Here is an 18,171-nt window from a genome sequence, read left to right as displayed (position 1 = left end):
TTGTAGTCATTTCCGGTGAAACAGAAAGTGACCAAAAACAATTGAATACTCCAATCAATCCTCCTAATTTACTAACATACCAAATCTCGTTTTTTTATTTGAAAAAATAAAAAAGTTAAAAGGGTGAGCTTTTGAGACGCACCCGGTATATCACGCCAGGAAAACATAGATCCAGAGTGATAAAAAATAGTTATGTGTAGTAAAATTATTCATATTTCATTAAACAAGAGATTTCAACTGAAAAACGTATTTATATTGATTTTCGCGTCAATATTTCCAGAATATCGCAAAAATATTCATATTTAAAGAAAAATTTAAAGTATACAGTTATTTTAACAAAATTTTAATTAACAACTAAATAAATGAAGTAACTATGTATTCGTGATTGTATAAATGTTTTTTTCTCCAAAAAAAAATTAACATAGATTTTTGTGATAAGTGAATTGAAATTGTACTTTGTTATAGACACTACACTGATGAAAGCATAATGTTAGCCGAAACGTGTGTTTTTCCTTTAAAAACCAAATAAAGATAATGAAAAACCAAATGAAAACTTAATCAGAGTTTTCCCGAACCTAAATCCCAAGAAAATAAAAAAAAATCAGAATATTTAGAAACAAGGTTCAAGAGTATCAAATTTTCCAAGAATAAATGAAGTATTATAATTGATAAATAGATAGACTTGTATATTTACACTTTAAAACCATAAACATAATAAAATATAGAAAATATATTTGTCCATGTTGATATGAGTGGATGGAGAGTCTATTTACATATAAAAAAAAACAAAATATGGACTTTACAGTAAATCAGTTTCAATATTTACTTATTAATAAATATTTTTAAGAATTATTATTGATTACAAAAAATTCAGTAAATCCCATAACGCAACCTAATAAAACAATTTTTTTTAATTTTAAATAATTAGTTATTTTATTCTTTAAAATAAAAATGAAAGTAACAATAAATAATGTAATAATACCTTTCACTTTTAATTTTTAAGGAGAGACAGCACAGCCCAGTCAACAAAAACAAGACCTAAGAAGCATTAAAGAAAATTTCAGATTTCTCTAATTAAATGTGTAGAATGTAACTAATATATACAATTTATCTAAAAATATTTATCATAATATCATAAAATAAAACAGAAATATCTATAGTGTTTTCAGTAAAAAATTACCATGCACGTCAGTACCATCAATATAAAAAAAATATAACTGCTACGTACCATGAATGTGGGCTTGTGGCGCAGCGTGAAAAGCAAAAAGCAGTTTTTATAGCAACTCTAATTTTATTATTTTTTATATTGTTCCTTTCTTATTAAAAATATCAATCATAAATATTTCGTGACAATATATTTAATATATTTTCTAATATCATTTTATTTAAATTTTCTAATTATATTTTTGAAAACATTTGTTAATTTTTTTTAGTAAGCAGCAAATTAAAACAATAAACAGCATTAAAACAATATGGTACCTTATCCACTTTCATGGAAATCTGAACGTCTTGGTAAGTTATTTCAACATGCTTGATGTTCTTTGCGTAGTTGCCCACTAATTTCAGAATGTCGGCAGAAATGTATTCTAGCACAGCAACTAGAAACAGCGACACTGTGGAATCTACCTTGTACAACAATAGTTCCTAAAAATAAAATTAAATTAATGTGAATAATTGCTCAAATTTCAAAATGAAAAATTATTGGGAAAACTGGAAACACCCTATTTTGAGGTCGTAGATTACGAATCTGAACTTTTTTCCTGGTGATATCTCTTACCGTTTTTCAGAAAAACGGAAAATAATTGCAACATTGACTTTTTCTTTATTTCAGCCCTTATAATTCTTATAAAGTAATAATTTCACTATATTTTCATTATATTATAGTTTATCTAAAAGCCACACTTGATTGAGGATCGAAAAATGTCCAAAATTTTACTGAAGAACACTTTTCTTAACAAAATAACAAAGAAAATTGAGACCAGATGGAAGTTTGACATTTCACATATCTTTCTTTCTCTCTCCTATGCAATGAGAGAGACAAATTTATTCTAGAACTAATTCTTGAAATTTGAAAATTTGCCACGTTGCCATTCTTGTATTCGGGTGGTTAGGGATTTTAAATAAATTATATACCCTGACAATAGTTAAATATTGAATATACCTATCTATATCTACAAAGTTGAGCGAAAGAGTTTTGATTGCATTGGTTTCAACTATGAAGAGGAGCTTAATATTTTTTTTCTTATATTAAAAAAAGATTAACCCCCTCCGCAAAGGAGTTATATAAAGACTATTTATAACCACGAAGTTGCACGAAAGAGTTTTGATTGCATTGGTTACAACTTCTATGTGGAGGGGGTTAATCTTTTTTTGTTATATTATATTTATAACCACAAAGTTGCACGAAATAGTTTTGATTGCATTGGTTTCAACTTCTTTGCGGAGGGTTTTAATATTATTTTGATATAATATAACAAAAAAAAAAGATTAACCCCCTCCCCATAGAAGTTGTAACCAATGCAATCAAAACTCTTTCGTGCAACTTCGTGGTTATAAATAGTTAGATCTCGTTGGTAAAATAGCAGTTATGGGAAGGCGACCGCCTTTCTTAATACCTATGGAGTGTAGAGGTAAGGAGAAACAACTCCGTGCATTAAAAAATGGTCAAAAAAAGGGAAGAATTAGGATGGCGCTGCTGTAGCAAAAACCTAAAATTTAAGACATGCGCCGAACATTTTTAGAACAGTTGATTCAAAAGACATAAATATTTGACGTGAATCATATACGTGAAGCCGCGGGTTTCAAAAAAATACAAATTTATTTTTATGTCACATGAAATAAATTACAGATTTTTATTCAGCAGCAATAGACTAGGCTCTTTTTTTATTGCTCTCATAAGTTATTTCGCAAATGTCATTCAAGACGACGAAAACATTATTCTGATCGTTTTAGCTTAAAATTAATGTTATTATAATTAAGAAAAAAATTATTTAAAGTAATAATTGGTGATGGGTTTAAAATAAATATAATGCAGCTTTAAAATAACTTCATACCTACATTTATTTAGTATAAAAGTAAGTCAACATGTGGTTTTATTATCAATTATTCAGAAGCAATAGACTGAGCCTTTTTTTAATTTTTCTCATAAGTTATTTCGTAAATCTCATTCAAGATGAAAAAAAGCTTTAGTTTAAAATTAATGTTAATTATAATTAGGAAAACTTTATTTAAAGTTTAATTGATGATATGGGATTTAAATAAATATAATGCAGGTCAAAAATAACGTAACACATTTTATTTAGTATAAAAATTAAGCCAATATAATGTAATTTTATACTGTACAAGTATTTATTTACGTTTTGCCATCGTAGTTGCCATTCATTCAGAATAGTGGATTTTACATGTTCGATAGTCGGATGGCTTAACTACCTTAATATCAACTACTTCTAGACAAGAATCGTGTGCAGGATTATCTTCTTTTTCACTCCCAGCTATTCCAACATGGCTTGCATGGCTTGGGACGTGGAATAATATAATTTTATAGCCCTTCCAGATCCTCATGTCTTCCTTGTAGTTTACCCAATAGAATCGTTCTCGCAGCTTCCTCCCAAGTTGGTAGTTGCTATTCATTCAGAATAGTGGATTTTAAATATATTTGGTAGTCGGATGGTTTAACTATCATAAAAATAACTACTTTTAATAATTCTTTTTCTCAATCCTTTGCACTATAATTTGCATCCCACGTATTGTAATATTTTCCTTTGAATTTCGTTTCCTATTGTCCCACGGCTTGAGACGTAATGTTATAGCCCTTCCAGATCCTCATGTATATCCCTTTTCCTTGTAGTCCACCCAATAGAACTTTTCTCTTAGCTTCCTCTCAAGTTGGTAGTTTCCATTCATTAAGGGCGGATTTACCCAATTCCTTAATTGCTATTCCTTAATTCTTATTTCTTATTCGCTAAATTATAAAAAGATAAAATACGTGTTATGCAGTTAGTTTGGTTATACAATGTCTTAATCCTTAATTCTTAACCACGGTTCGTAATTCTTTATTTTGAAAGTTCCCAACTTTTAACTTTTTAGCGATTACGAATTAGCGATTAAGGAAAACGTGTAGATGCGCATGCGTGAAATTTTGAAATGTTAATTTTTTGGTGTATTTTGTGAACTGTTGTTCGTCCCATTCCAAGGAAGGCATGTCTTGTATTAGAGTTCCAAAATTGCCTTCCATGTCCTTTCTTCTATTCATGGGGCGAACCCCAAATCACCTACAACCTCGGTGGCGATTCACGAGAGTAGCAACACAACAAGCCATGGTTATAAACAAACCCGAAAGTGCTGCAATTTTTTGTATGGACCTCATTGCACACAATAACACAGCGAAATAAAAACGATTTGATTTGATCTACTAGTGTCAGTTTTAAGAATTAAGAAATAAGGATTAAGACATTGGATAACTGTCTCTAAAAAAATAAGGGATAAAGAATTGTGTATTAAGAATTACAAATTAGAGACTAAGAAATAAGAATTAAGGAATAGCAATTAAGAAATTGGGTAAATCCGCCCTAAGAATAGTGGATTTTAAACATGTTTTGTACTCGGATGGTTTAACTACTGTAACATCATAAATAAATTGTATACCAACACATAATGGCCAAACTTCAACAGACTTTAATATTCATAAACCTCATCAGAAGAAAATATTTTTTGGTCTAAAGTTTTTTTTTCGTTATTAGAATAAATTACCTGGAATTTGTTAATTCATTACAACATTGAATAAAAGATGCAAAGTGTTTATACATACTATAATAGATAAATCTTCATTTAAAATTATGTGATAGATCTGCTTGCTTGTAGGATCTAGACTGATAAACTCAATTTCTTTTATTGATATAACCAATAAAGTAGTAATGCTGAAATTTTGTTTTTGATTTGTGCAATAAGGTCCATTATTTCCATTATTTGATGCTGTTATTGCTCTACAAAATGTTGATCTCTATCAAGGGATGTTTATGTGTATAATATTACTATTTATGTGTATAATAATACTGTATGATCGAAAAAACACGGCGTGCAGTTGGCTTGGAAATGAACATCTCGATGACATTCTCCATATCATTTTACATATAAAATGACAGCAATCTTCATTTCATAGGCATCGCTGACGCTGTTTTTATTCAATCAAATTGTACTTACGTATATAATATTCATTTAATGGTTCCTGTTTTAGTTGCTGGTGTTCATATTTTGGTTTTTATTCTGTTGTTGCTCTACAAAATGTTAATATTTATGTGTATAACATTACTCTTTCTTTTGTATAATAATACTATGTGTATAATATTCATTTAATGGTGCCCTTTTTGCTTGTTGCTGTTGTTGCAACTCAGAATTTAAATTAACCTGAGGCAGTAGGTAGAGCTTCATCCTCCAACATTTTCCTATGTAAATACTGCAAGTGGACAGTATTTCTGATGACAATTTTATCATAAACTTTAACATCTTGTTCTTTAAAACGAAACTGCCATACCTTATCTGTAGATTTCAAAGCAATATCTAAATGCTTTTGACCATCGCTGTAATCTAATTCTTGTTTGAAAATCAATACCTAATATTATCCTGATGATTTTGATTTTTGATAGATTATTAAAATACAGCACTTACAGTTAACTATATTTTTTGAAAGTACCTACAACTTTATTTATTTCCTACTTTTATTTGTTTATAAAAATGCCAACAATTTGTGCATGTCTGTCAAACTTTAAAATCATTAAAAATAAATTTTATTCAGGTTGTAACTTTATAGAAAGGATTGTAAAATATACTTTGTAACATGTATGTCAATAATCTTACGAAAAATGTTTACTACACTTTTGATTGACTCTAATTTTTACATATAATACAAATAATACAATACTGAATTATAATTATGTATTTTACAGGCTTTGCCTTTGTTCTTTATTTTTCCATCAGCTATTCAATCAACTTCGCACCACACACACTTTAACCATTGTTAAATAATAAATAAAGCACAAAATATTGATAAACAATAATTATTTTATATTCTAAAAAATAAAAACAAAATTTTTTTTGGGTAATGTTTGGTTATATTTATTTTTATTGTCTGATCTATGGTTACTTTTCATTTTTTAGATTTATGCGTTTTTAGCGCCACTGTGGTCATTTGGCGAACCCTTATTCTTCCCATTTTGTGACCACTTTTTCAATAAAAGTCCCATAAGAGTTATTTCTCCTTACCTCTACACTCCATATTAATACCAGATTGAGCGAAAAAAAGGCGCTAAATTTAGGTTTAGCATTGGCAACGTTGCTTTATATGCCAGAAACACATAACCCAACATTTTCAAATTGTTTACAAATTTATTTTAGCAAATTTTCCTCTATTATGCATAGAATTGGTTAAAAAAGTAACAGAAAATAGCAAAAACCTCATTGTTTATTGAATACCTAACAGAATATGCGCTAGAAAACCTTAAAAATATGAGAAATTAAGAAAAATTCGATATTGAAATAATTTTTCGTTTCTGAAAAACGGTAAGAGACCGCCAGAAAAAAATTTATTCAGATTCGTAATCTACGACCTCAAAATAGGGTGTGCACCAATTTTGGTGAAAATGGGACGATTTCCAGTTTTCCCAAAAATTACCACATAAACATTCTGTAGAGATTCAGTACAGGGCACAGTGGTTCCCCTTAATTAACTGCGCGGTTATAACTGTTATATCTAGATATAGCTTGACTGCACCTTTTTTAGTAGAAATTGATAACAAATGCTAAATAAATGTATATAAAAAACTTAATGTAACATGTATTAAAAAAATTGGGCCCAGTTCGTGTGATTTGCATTTTAAGTTCTAACTATTCGGAAAGGTATACAGATTATGTTTGCACATATGTACAGGGTGGACCATTTTGGTTGTTTCTATAGGGTATCTAAGAAACCGTAAGAAATATTCAAATTTTGATACTGCAGTCTCGGGTTCTTTTTTTGAAAAAATAACAATGGCGCAAACGGATCGGGGCTATCTTGATCGGTTTCGAAGCTACAGGGGGATTCTCAAATTTTGTACTTTTTGAAAATAAAATAAGTAATTAATTAGCGTTATCTGAAAACTGTTTATGTCAGCTTGATACCAGTAGCAAAAATGTGACATTTCTAATAAAAAAAAGCGCTACACTAGGCTTGCTTGATTTTGTTATTTATTATGTATCGTTTACAGGGGAATATAAGAAAAGTATTAGCAACAGTTTCAGGCAAACATTTTTAAATTAATATTTCTAAGTAATGACCTATCTGGGAACCACTGTGCAGGGTGGCGCGTCTCATGCGACGTGGAGGCTCCAAGGTGAACAGGAGTTTATATCGAAATGAAATTTTGAGAGCATATGTAGGTTAATTGAAAGCATTTTGTAAAGATATATAGAGTTCTACAGGGTGTCCCCAAAAAAAGTTACGCATCAAAGTGGGATTTTTGAAATGGAACACTATATTAATTGATTTTCGGATTCTAGAAAAAAATAAATGTGAGTTTCATTAAAGAAGCATATGCCTAAATTGTAAGGATTTTGACATATTTCACATTTTGTGAAAATGTAGAATAAATTTTAAATTCCAATAACAGCTATCTAAATTGTAATTTACTCTGTATAACCTGATATTTATTAGCCTGGTATTTAAACCAAATTAAAATTTGTCCCGAAAAGTTATACAGGGTGAGACAAAATTAATACTGAATATTGGCCACTTTTAAAAGCAAGTTACTCCTTTATTTTAAATGTAACACCCAGTATATTATACCGGTATTCAATGGAGAATTCATATATCTTCAAAATACTATTAAGGTTGCCTAGCCCTCAGACAAAGATTTTGCTAGATATTTTCATTTTTATGATTTTGCCTCAGTAGATCTTTCTTATATTTGATAAAATCTAGGTGGCTGTGATATACCTTTTTATAATTTAACAAAAATCAAACGATTTAGAGTAAAATATTCAACCGTTATAAAAAGATACACGTTTAAATATATTTTCTTTTTTATAATCATTACAGGAATTAAAACTAGATGACGCAAAAAATAGCTAGATGAAATAAAATGCCCAATATTTCCTTTCCTGTGCACTAAAAACTTCATAAAATGATTCTCTTTTCAAAAGACCTTCTCATGTCAAAAGGCATATGTGAAGTTCTACTTCGAAAAGCAGTCACAATCACTTCTCTCATGTTGTCTAAGTTGGTTGAGTTTTGTAAACACTGTCATAAAAAAAAAGTCAAGACTAGATAAATTAGGAACATTTAAGTATTCTATTAAATGACTGCAGGTGACACACTGCAATCACCAACTAATAGAATCATATCAATTCTTTCTGATGTAGGATCAGTTTACATTTTTGACAAATTTCTAAGATTTTTTTTTTTGTTTTAACTGACACAAAATGATAACTAGTTGTTAAAGTCGAACTAATTTCACAGCTATGTTGAAGTAACATCAGACTTATTACAGCCACCTAGATTTAGCAAATAATAAATACAACTCTACAAATCTACTGACACTAAATCATAAAAACGAAAATACCTAGGAAAATCTTAGCTTGATGGGTAGGCAACCTTAATAGTATTTTGAAGAGACATGAATTCCTCATTGAATATTGAAATAATATATTGGGTATTTCATTTAAAATAAAAGAGTAATTTGCTTTTAAAGGTGACCAATGTTCAATATTAATTTTGTCTAACCCTGTGTCACTTTTTGGGCCAAGTTTTAGTTTGATTTAAAATACAGTCGTTATTTTAACCACATATTGGGCTATACTGAGTAAATTCGAATTTAGGTAGCTTTTACTGAAATGAAAAGAAAATGTTCTTCATTTTTAGTGTTAATGTCAAAAACCTTGCATTTTAGTCATATACTTCTCTAATGAAGCTCACCTTTATTTTTCTATTAGAATCCGAAAATTAATTAATATATGTATAGGGTGGAGACATGCTGTAGAACTCTCTATATTTTTAAAAAATGCTCTAAATTAACATAAATATGCTCACAAAATTTCATTTCAATACAAACTATCGTTCTCCTTGGAGCCTCCACGTTGTATGAGAGGCGCCCACCATGTATGTTAATTAAAAAACTATCTATACCTTTTGCATAAGATGATGAATCTTATCTACTGGCAACAAGAGAACTGATTTCTTTTTACCCCTGTCCAATGCCTCTTGGGCTTCCTTTAATGCCCATCGGTCAATAGGAGTTGGAAATGTATTCTGAACTCTTGATTCAACATCCTAAATAATATTTAACATTAAATTATTAAAATCAAATTATCTTGTGAAAATAATACCTGAACAGTGTGTGGACTTGGCTTAGCACAAAGCATACCCAAAAGTCGTAAACATAAGCTCTCCACATACTCTAGAGCTTCGTCACGAGCCCCAAGAGAAGGATGAACTTGCTCCAAAACCTTAAATTATGATCTCTTGTTCTAAGTATTTTCTTAATAAATGTACATATTAAGTCTAATTTAAATTGTCATATGAATATAAATAGAAAATATCTTTAAAGCAGACAAAACAATGAATATTCATATAAAAACCAAAAAATTGAAAATATATTAAGAACAACCAAAACGTCAATATTATATTCCAACAAATGTTAATAAGAGTTAAGTAAATGAATTTAAATAGGGTACATTTTACAATTCATAATCCCCTGAAATAATGAAGAAATATTGACAGGTGCAAAGTGGCCTATGGCCAAATTTACCTTCTTTAAAGCAGCAGTTAAAAGACCTTTCCATTTTGATGCATTTTCCTCGGAATTAAAATCGTAATCCGATCCTATGCTAGTATTCATATTTATCATAAAAGAAGTAAAAGAAAGGAAACTTAGCACACAGCAGCCAAACAATACTCCACCAGCACCGCCATTGTCTTTTCAAGACAAGTGAAAATTTTTGAAAACAATTGTCACGACTTTATATCCTAACTAAAACGAACTGAAAAACTCTACAATGCACTTATTCGATTAGGTCACATTGCACATTTTATAATTTATTGTCTTTTATTACGTGAAAATTTAGCTTTCACAGTTTTCCTTTAAACGATCACTTTATTGAACCACAAAACAATCAGTTGTCAATCGCCATTTTGATTTTAGTAAAAAGAAAAGATTGGGATTTGGAATCATCTGTGATTGGTATCATTGGAATTAGACTATGTGCATCTTTTTTTAACTTGGAGTGCATATATAAATTTATTTCTTTCTATAAAAAAAGTATCTCAAAAAATTGTACTACGATATACATTAAATATTTGGTTTTTGGGAGATAAATAACCGGCATTCGAAATGTGTTCGTCAAGTAAATTAAAGATTGTGCATTGGGGATTGTGCCCATATTTATTGATCCATCATATATCATATTGAAATATTTAATATATGTGTGCGAACACAGTGCAAGCAGGTTTGCCCCTTACTGGTAGTCAGCGCCAATCTGGGCACCTATTCTTGACATCGTTCGCAACTTTGCGTATACGCATCACGTGTATTGTTATAAACAGGGTATCCCAGAAATAAGTGCAACTATTTTAAGGGGTGGTAGATCTCGATTAGAGGTGGGAATTCTAGTTCCTCCAGAAAAATAGTTCCTTGAATTAGGTCCTTAGTTCACAATAGTTCCCGACTAACATTGACATCCCCGTTGCTTGCTAATGGATTTCGTTTTCAGTCAGAACTATTCACCCCCCAGTTTACTATTCAAAATTATACAGATCATTATAATTTTTATAATGTACGAAATATAAGAAGACGTGTAATTGCATATGTTAAAAACATATAGGTAAGTTTTATAGCAAATAAAAAAATTAAAGAAACTCAAATCAGAGTTTAAAAACTATATCACAAATCAATTGGAGAAAATAATACGAAAAATGTACGAAAAAATGTATTTTTCCCCACTTCAAGCTTTTTGTTTTTGTCTAAAAATTCAGAATATCTACTTCATTTTATAAGATATTTCTTAATTTTAGAGACTTTAAGTGAAACATTCCCATAAAATATTTAAAAAAATGTGGTAATTACGCCGCGCCGGCTGTGGCAATAGACAAGGCCGAATCCATCGTCGTCTCCTTGTATTATATCGCGGATCTGCCGACTGAATAGATTCCCGTGAACTAGTCTTTTAATAGTTCCTCTATGTCCAGATCCGATAACATACGGCTGGCACTCCCCACGCCTGCCTAGCATCAATCGCGCTGGCTGATCCATACGTAAACTAGTCTTTTATTTAGTTCCTCTAGTTCCTTTAGGTCCGGATCCGATAACATTTTTTAAAAATGTCTTAACTATAAAATAACTATATAATACTTGATAATAATTAAAAGGCACCTCCAAATATATTATTTGTATTGCGTGTGTTTTTTTGTAGTTTGTTTAAATACCGATAAATTGAAATTAGAATAAAAATTGAATTCTATCAGTCTGTTCAAATCTAGATTGTTCTTAACTTAAAAATTTAATGTACCTAACAGAAGGTCATATTTTTATGACATTATTTTTATAAAATAAAGAGTAAAATATTGTTTATTATAGAACTTCGTAATAATAATGCCTATAGCTATAAAAACAAATACAAAATAACTATAATAATAAGCTTAAATAAATATTATATAAGCAAAATAATATATTAAATAAAATATGCGTAACTCAATTACATTTTGGTACATATATTTGTATTAATACCCACATGTACATAGCGTAATATATACCGTATGATCGAATAAAAGAGCGACGTGGTGGCCTGTCATGTAATTTATATTTTATATACTTTATTACCTTTATATTTATAAATTTCAGCCGAAATATTAAATTGAACTTCCAAAACGAAACTAAACGGAATGAATTAAAATGGCGTCGAATATTTTCGAATTTGTTCTAGAACAAATCTGAAGTTGTCTCTGAAACTGAAATCTGTCAATTCTAAACTGTGAAGTTAGACAATAGTTAGACAAAACAATGCTGTCCTTGTCTAGGCGGCCATACTTGTCGTGAGGAGAATGACAGGAATGACACTAATGACTGTTTCCAATTTTCCTATTTCAGTGTCACCCCCCTGACACGAAGGAGCCGGTTCGAATCGTGCCGCCGACACGACTTTTTTATTTAATAAATAATTATTTTGACCTTGAAGCCCTGAGCCGCACTCGGCCCACTATAGATGGCAGCAAAAATTTTGTTCGCTTTTTTATTACATTGACTGATCGTTCTGTAGTTATTCTGTGATACTAACAAACAATATAAAATACCGTATGATCGAATAAAAACGGCGTCAACGATGGCTATGAAATGAAGATCGCTATATGTAAAAATATATGGGAAATGTCATCGATCGTCATTTCCAAGCCAACTGGACGCCGTTTTTGTTCGATCATCCGGTAGTTCTTAACTTATAGATTAAGAATGTTTAAACAATAAGAACCGCGCCGCGTTAAACAAAACTATTTAATTAACTATATATTATTATACGTAATATGATATATTATTACATTAAACTTTAAAGTCGGTACTTTTATTATTATAATCTCAAAAGATTCAAATATTTTATAATGGAGGCTTTAATAAAACATTCGCCAAAGTGGCAATCAAATAACTATATAATTATTATCCGGATAACAACGCTCAATACCAGTTTGAGTTGATTCATATTTAAATTAGAAATTCCATTTTAAGAAGAGATTATTTATATACTACATACCAACGTACCTATTATATCTTATTTTTGTATAGTTTTCATTTGTCAATACTTTGATAATTAATTTAATATACCGTATGAACGAAAAAAAAACGCGTCAAGTTATCTTCGAAATGACGATGAATATAAAAATTTGAGAAGTTCGACAAAAATCAGCAATCAGAAGCATCTCAGACAAAAAAAAATATAAAAGATCTCAAATATATTTGGAGAATTAAAGGAAGAACCAAGATGAGGTACTTTTTGATTCATCCCAATTTTTGAATAAAAAGAATTTTTCTTGTTATTTAATTTTTACCTTTTATTTGCTTTTATTGAATGATACAAACTCACGTTGTAAGGCGCGTTATTGAAAACTACTATATCTCTGCTACTATTACAGAAAAGTTTTATTAAAAATCTTTGTTAAAAATTAAAGACTATTATTACCATAGATTATCACGAATATTTAAATATCGATATATTATGACAATGTATTGTTAAAGTATCGATATATTGATACCAGTTGATACGTTTATCGATATTCTTGATTTTCACTAATTTAAATTTTCTTTTAAGGTCAATGATTCATATTTACATTTTTTTTACTTTACATATGTTTTTGACAGTTTTATGTTTTAAATGGTCAGAAAAGTGATTAAAGGTATTTTCTATGATTAAAGGGCTGTTGGGGCTACCTGTTTATGAAGAAAAAAGCGAACATCAATGGCTCAAACAAGAGGATCTCCAGACGACGATGGTTATAAAAGATTTACAGAAGATGTTAATAATGTTTCATATGGATCTGCTAATAGAAGTATGTTTTTAATTTTTATTTATAACATAAGAGATAAATCAAGCCTTATCTTGTTTACTCGTGCCATCGTTTTAAATCTTTATAATCCCTTTTACCTGGTTTTGTCTTATCAGCTTTGTAAAATCTTTGAAGAAATTTAATTTAGTTTGTATTAAAATATATATTTCTAATTATAGTTAATTACTCATAGTAAAATATTCATTTGCTAAAATTTTATTTAGATCCAATTGATGAAATGGGGAGCAGGTCCAGTCTCTCACGAGATGTGGATAATAACGAAGTTGACCACTGGGAAATGAATTATCATGAAGCCGCTATATTTTTAGAAGTAAATCATCATTAATTTCATGTTTAAAATGATTATATTTTTACATGTGCCTGTTATAGGAAGGAGAAAATAATGAGAAATTTGATTCACATCCTCGTCACCCCTCAGCATTACCTGCATATCTTTTGGTTCACAATCAATGGTACTATGGTTTTGATTTATTTTTTTCTGTAGTATTATTGTTACTGGCTCTCGTGGAAAGGCCTGCTGTGGATCAGTTTGAATTGCCACCTATAGTACATAGTTTATTGGAATTAGTTTGTTTAGGTAGGTAAATTATACCTTTTTATTTAAGGATTTATTACAGGTATATTACATTTAATCAAATTTGAAGGTGTTATTGGTGCAGAATTAGCTTTAAAATTAAGATGGATTGGTTGGACAACTATTCTAAAGCACAAAAGAACAATGGTGAAGGCAAGTTAAGCAAGTACTATTATGAAATATATTTCAAAATGTTATGTATTTTCTAGTGTATCACACTTATAATTATGGTCATAGAAGCCATTGTCGTACTCATAAGGCAGTCTTCCCATTTTCGTGTGACCAGAGCATTAAGACCTATATTTTTAGTAGATACTCGAGCGTGCGGCGCTGTTAGAAGATATATAAGACAAATTCTTCAATCTCTGCCTCCCATTTTAGATATGTTGATTTTGTTGATGTTTTTTGTTTGTAGCTATGCCTTATTAGGTTTGTTATACCATATCGGCAAGAGACAGTCTTGGGTCCGTATTTATGTGTCTATGAATCTTATTTTACTGAGTATATGTATATACTTATACATTGATTATATTCTTCATACATACGAAAATCAGAACCCAAAGCCAAACCTTGCCGACCCTGTATATTTAAGACTTAAATTTAAAAGATCATCTACATTGTTTATTTTTTAGGGTACTTTTTATTCAGTGGTCATGGAAACCCTTATTTTAAAACATTATCTGATAGTTTTGTTAACATGTTTGTGTTACTAACTACCGCAAAGTAAGTATTGACAACAATACTATTTATTGATAAAGTTTTGGCACTCACATTTCTACATAACAATTATAATATTATACAGGGTGGCACACCTCATTCGTCTCGGTTGATTATACGAAAACGGAAGGATGTAGAAACAAAATATTTTATGAGTATATGTGGGGAGGCAATGTGCACAATTTAAAGTTATTTTGAAATATACAACGTATTTCAGAACTAAGATCCATGCCAAAGTTATATTTTTTCTTATGGACCATACCCGGTATTTTATTTAATTTTTGGATTCTTGGGCTCAAAAAAAGGCGTTTATTATAAGGGTTAAATATGTTTAAAATCTTTGGTTTTTGAGATATTTAAAGATATTTAAATATGCATGCTACAATAGAATATATTATTAACACCCTATACATTACTTTTCAGAATTAATTTTTGTGCTGAGTTTAAAGGTAGAAAAATAAACTTTACTGAAAAATGTTATTATTTCCTTAAATTCATACAGGGGTACAAAAAATTGCTGATCTATTTTAAGGATTTATTTTATATAAGAACTTCGTTATTTTAAAGGCAACACCCTGTATTTTTTTAAATAAATCAAAGCAGATTCAAATGCTCTTTCAAACTATATTAGGGTTTCCTATACCTACATATTATCTAGCTCAGATTTTGAATAATAAGCGATTTTTCAATAAAATGGCAATCAAGATGGCTGGTGTCGCCATGGCAATTTTCTAGTGACAGTAATGGCTGTATGAACCCACCACTATTTTCAAAATCGACATTAGATTATGGATATTATTATTTAGATTTATAACAGTTTACTTAAATTTACCTACAATATTTTAATAATTTTTTTATTTGCAAAATTGCTATTTATTCAAAATCTGAGCTAAATAGGAAACCCTAATGTAAAATAAATATTTACAATAGACCAGCAATTTTTGATACTCCTGTATACATTAAACGAAGCAATCAAATTTTTCAGTAAAGCTTCTTTCTTTGACTTAAAATTCAGCACAAAAATTAATTCCGAAAAGCAATGTACAGGGGGTTGACAATTTTTTTTTATTATAGCATGCATATTTAAATATCTTTAAATACCTCAAAAACCAAGGCTTGTAAACATATTTGACCCTTATAATAAATGCCTTATTTTGTGTCCAAGGATCCAAATATGAAATAAAATATCGGGTGTTCCATAAAAAAAAATATAACTTTGGTGTGGATCTTGATTCTAAAACATATCCTGTACATTTCAAAATAATTTTAAATTATGCACATTGCCTTCCCGCATATACCCATAAAATATTTTGTTTCTATATCTCTCCGTTTTCGTATAATCAACCGAGGCGAATGAGGTGCGCCACCCTGTATGTTAATTACATTTAATTTTAGTTTTCCAGATGTTATGATGCCTTCATATGCCAAATCAAAATGGAGTGCTGTATTTTTTATTTCATATATTTCTACAGTATTGTATGTTTTAATGAATTTGGTAAGTGTTGTGTATCGTAATAATTTTCAAATCATTGTCACTATGAAAATCTTGTAGATGTTAGCCGTTGTTTATGAAACTTTTACTGGAATAGAGAAACACAAATTTAGAAAATTATTATTACATAAGCGTCAAGCGTGTAAGCTGGCATTTCGATTATTGGTCAGTAGACAGAGTCCCGAGGGTATTAGATTTAAACAATTCCAAGGATTAATGCGATATTATTCACCAAAAACAAGTATAAGAATCAATATATTTTAAGTTTTAGATGTAAGAAATATAATTTTACAGGTCAAAGAGATGTTCTTTTAATATTTCGACAACTTAATGTATCAAACACTGGATTACTGTCACAGGAGGAGTTTCTGAATATATATGATTCAGTTATGTTAAGATGGCGATTGAAGGATCCTCCAGATCCTTGGTTTTCTGCAGCTTGGCCACCCCTACGTACCTTATGCAGGGCAGCTAGAAAAGCTGTCTCTTGGGAGTATTTTGAATATGTCATATGTAAGTTTTTAATAGTTAGCCTGTCCAGTGATAGAAGGGCGATTTCGACAGGTCTCAACAACAATCAACATCAACCAAAAATTTATAAAAAAAAATTTACCTTAATTATAGAATTAATTTGACAATGAGTGTCAGAGCTGCAAACTCACAGAAAACTTAAGTCTTTTTTTGGCTTAAATCATTTTCATGAGTTTTAATAAGTAATTTTACAAAAGACTTAAATCTTTTAAAAGATTTAAGTGTTTTATGAGATTTAAGTCTTTTTAGAAAACATTTAAGTCTTTTTTTTTTCATATATTTTTTTCATAAATTTTTAACAGCGGCATCAAATATGTGTTTACCACATGTTTACCATCTTAAGTTTCATAAAAAAGTAGCAACTGTGAAAACCAAGGTTATTAAATTAAACAGGTTGCCTCGTAACTTGACATTAGCCGCCATATTCCGCGTCATCGTGTGGTACTCAGCAGTTTTCAGCTTGTTTATAAATAATTTTACATTGTTTTCCGAATGTTTTCAGTATATCAAATGTATTTGAGTGGATTACAGGACATTTTTAGTGGATACACTATATTTTTTAAAGTTTTAGTGTACTTAACGTATTATAATTGATGAACTAGTCAACTAATAGTTTTTTAAAATTATTTATCAAATTTCCCTTAGAAATGGAGATCATTCCTACCTGTAACAGCCTATAATGTTCAGTATTGTTTTTGCTAAGTGATGTAAATGTATAATAAATTATTTCAACTAGCTTAGGATATTTTGACATGGTAAAAATCTAAAACTATTTTTTTTTTAATACAAATATTGCTTAAAAATGTTAAATATCAGCAAAATTAGAGAAAAATAAATAAAGACATTATAGAAAAACAATTTAACTTGTGTAATTGTTATTATTAATCATTTTGTTAATAGTTATTTTAAATATCACGCTAGTTGACGTCATCGCGCCAACTACTGTTGACGCGTACCGGCAACGTCGCAAGAAGAATCCGAAGCGACCGCGTCCCGCGCGACAGAAACCAGTGTAAAAGAGACTTTTAACATAGACGATATATATATTTTTTTCTGTACATTTACATATGTTTTTTAGTTAGTATAATTAGTATAATAAATGTTAGTGTGTGATTAAAATACGTCTAGTCTCTTCTTCACCACCCCAGAACATACCATTGTGGTACATTGGTCCTTCGAACCGAATAATCAGCGAAAATCGTAAAGTGTATCGGTAATTTCGCCGGCCGACGAAGCAGCCATTGACTCGAGACCGTCTTCCAGAGTCTTCCCGGTGCAGTA

The 18,171-nt window shown here is 29.8% G+C and overlaps 2 protein-coding genes across 4 annotated transcripts in view; one reads left to right on the top strand and one right to left on the bottom strand.

Annotated features, from left to right (window-relative positions):
• The window catches only part of LOC115883095 (protein son of sevenless), a 48,930-nt gene extending 38,777 nt beyond the window's left edge, over positions 1-10,153 (bottom strand). Inside the window, exons 1-4 of the mRNA XM_030901375.1 lie at positions 9,780-10,153; positions 9,358-9,477; positions 9,158-9,301; positions 1,480-1,644 (exon numbers count right to left, since the gene is read on the bottom strand). Coding sequence (XP_030757235.1) covers positions 1,480-1,644; positions 9,158-9,301; positions 9,358-9,477; positions 9,780-9,878 — 528 coding nt within the window. The 5' untranslated portion in view covers positions 9,879-10,153. The remainder of the gene's footprint in view (positions 1-1,479; positions 1,645-9,157; positions 9,302-9,357; positions 9,478-9,779) is intronic.
• Positions 10,154-13,262: 3,109 nt separating this feature from the next.
• LOC115883096 (two pore calcium channel protein 1-like) overlaps positions 13,263-18,171 on the top strand; it is a 31,247-nt gene continuing 26,338 nt past the window's right edge. For 2 of the 3 annotated variants that reach the window (XM_030901378.1, XM_030901376.1), the window contains exons 1-9: positions 13,264-13,558; positions 13,780-13,886; positions 13,946-14,153; positions 14,221-14,303; positions 14,360-14,579; positions 14,783-14,873; positions 16,263-16,362; positions 16,420-16,600; positions 16,654-16,872. In XM_030901378.1, coding sequence (XP_030757238.1) covers positions 13,468-13,558; positions 13,780-13,886; positions 13,946-14,153; positions 14,221-14,303; positions 14,360-14,579; positions 14,783-14,873; positions 16,263-16,362; positions 16,420-16,600; positions 16,654-16,872 — 1,300 coding nt within the window. In that variant the 5' untranslated portion in view covers positions 13,264-13,467. Of the gene's footprint in view, positions 13,559-13,779; positions 13,887-13,945; positions 14,154-14,220; positions 14,304-14,359; positions 14,580-14,782; positions 14,874-16,262; positions 16,363-16,419; positions 16,601-16,653; positions 16,873-18,171 lie in introns of all 3 variants that reach the window. The other variant, XM_030901377.1, reaches the window with a different exon arrangement.

The sequence above is a fragment of the Sitophilus oryzae genome, unplaced genomic scaffold (assembly GCF_002938485.1).
Source record: "Sitophilus oryzae breed Bouriz unplaced genomic scaffold, Soryzae_2.0 scaffold_1809_pilon_pilon, whole genome shotgun sequence".
NCBI classification, from domain to species: domain Eukaryota; kingdom Metazoa; phylum Arthropoda; class Insecta; order Coleoptera; family Curculionidae; genus Sitophilus; species Sitophilus oryzae.
Note: the sequence above shows the minus strand (reverse complement) of the source record. Positions and strands in the feature narration are given on the sequence as shown.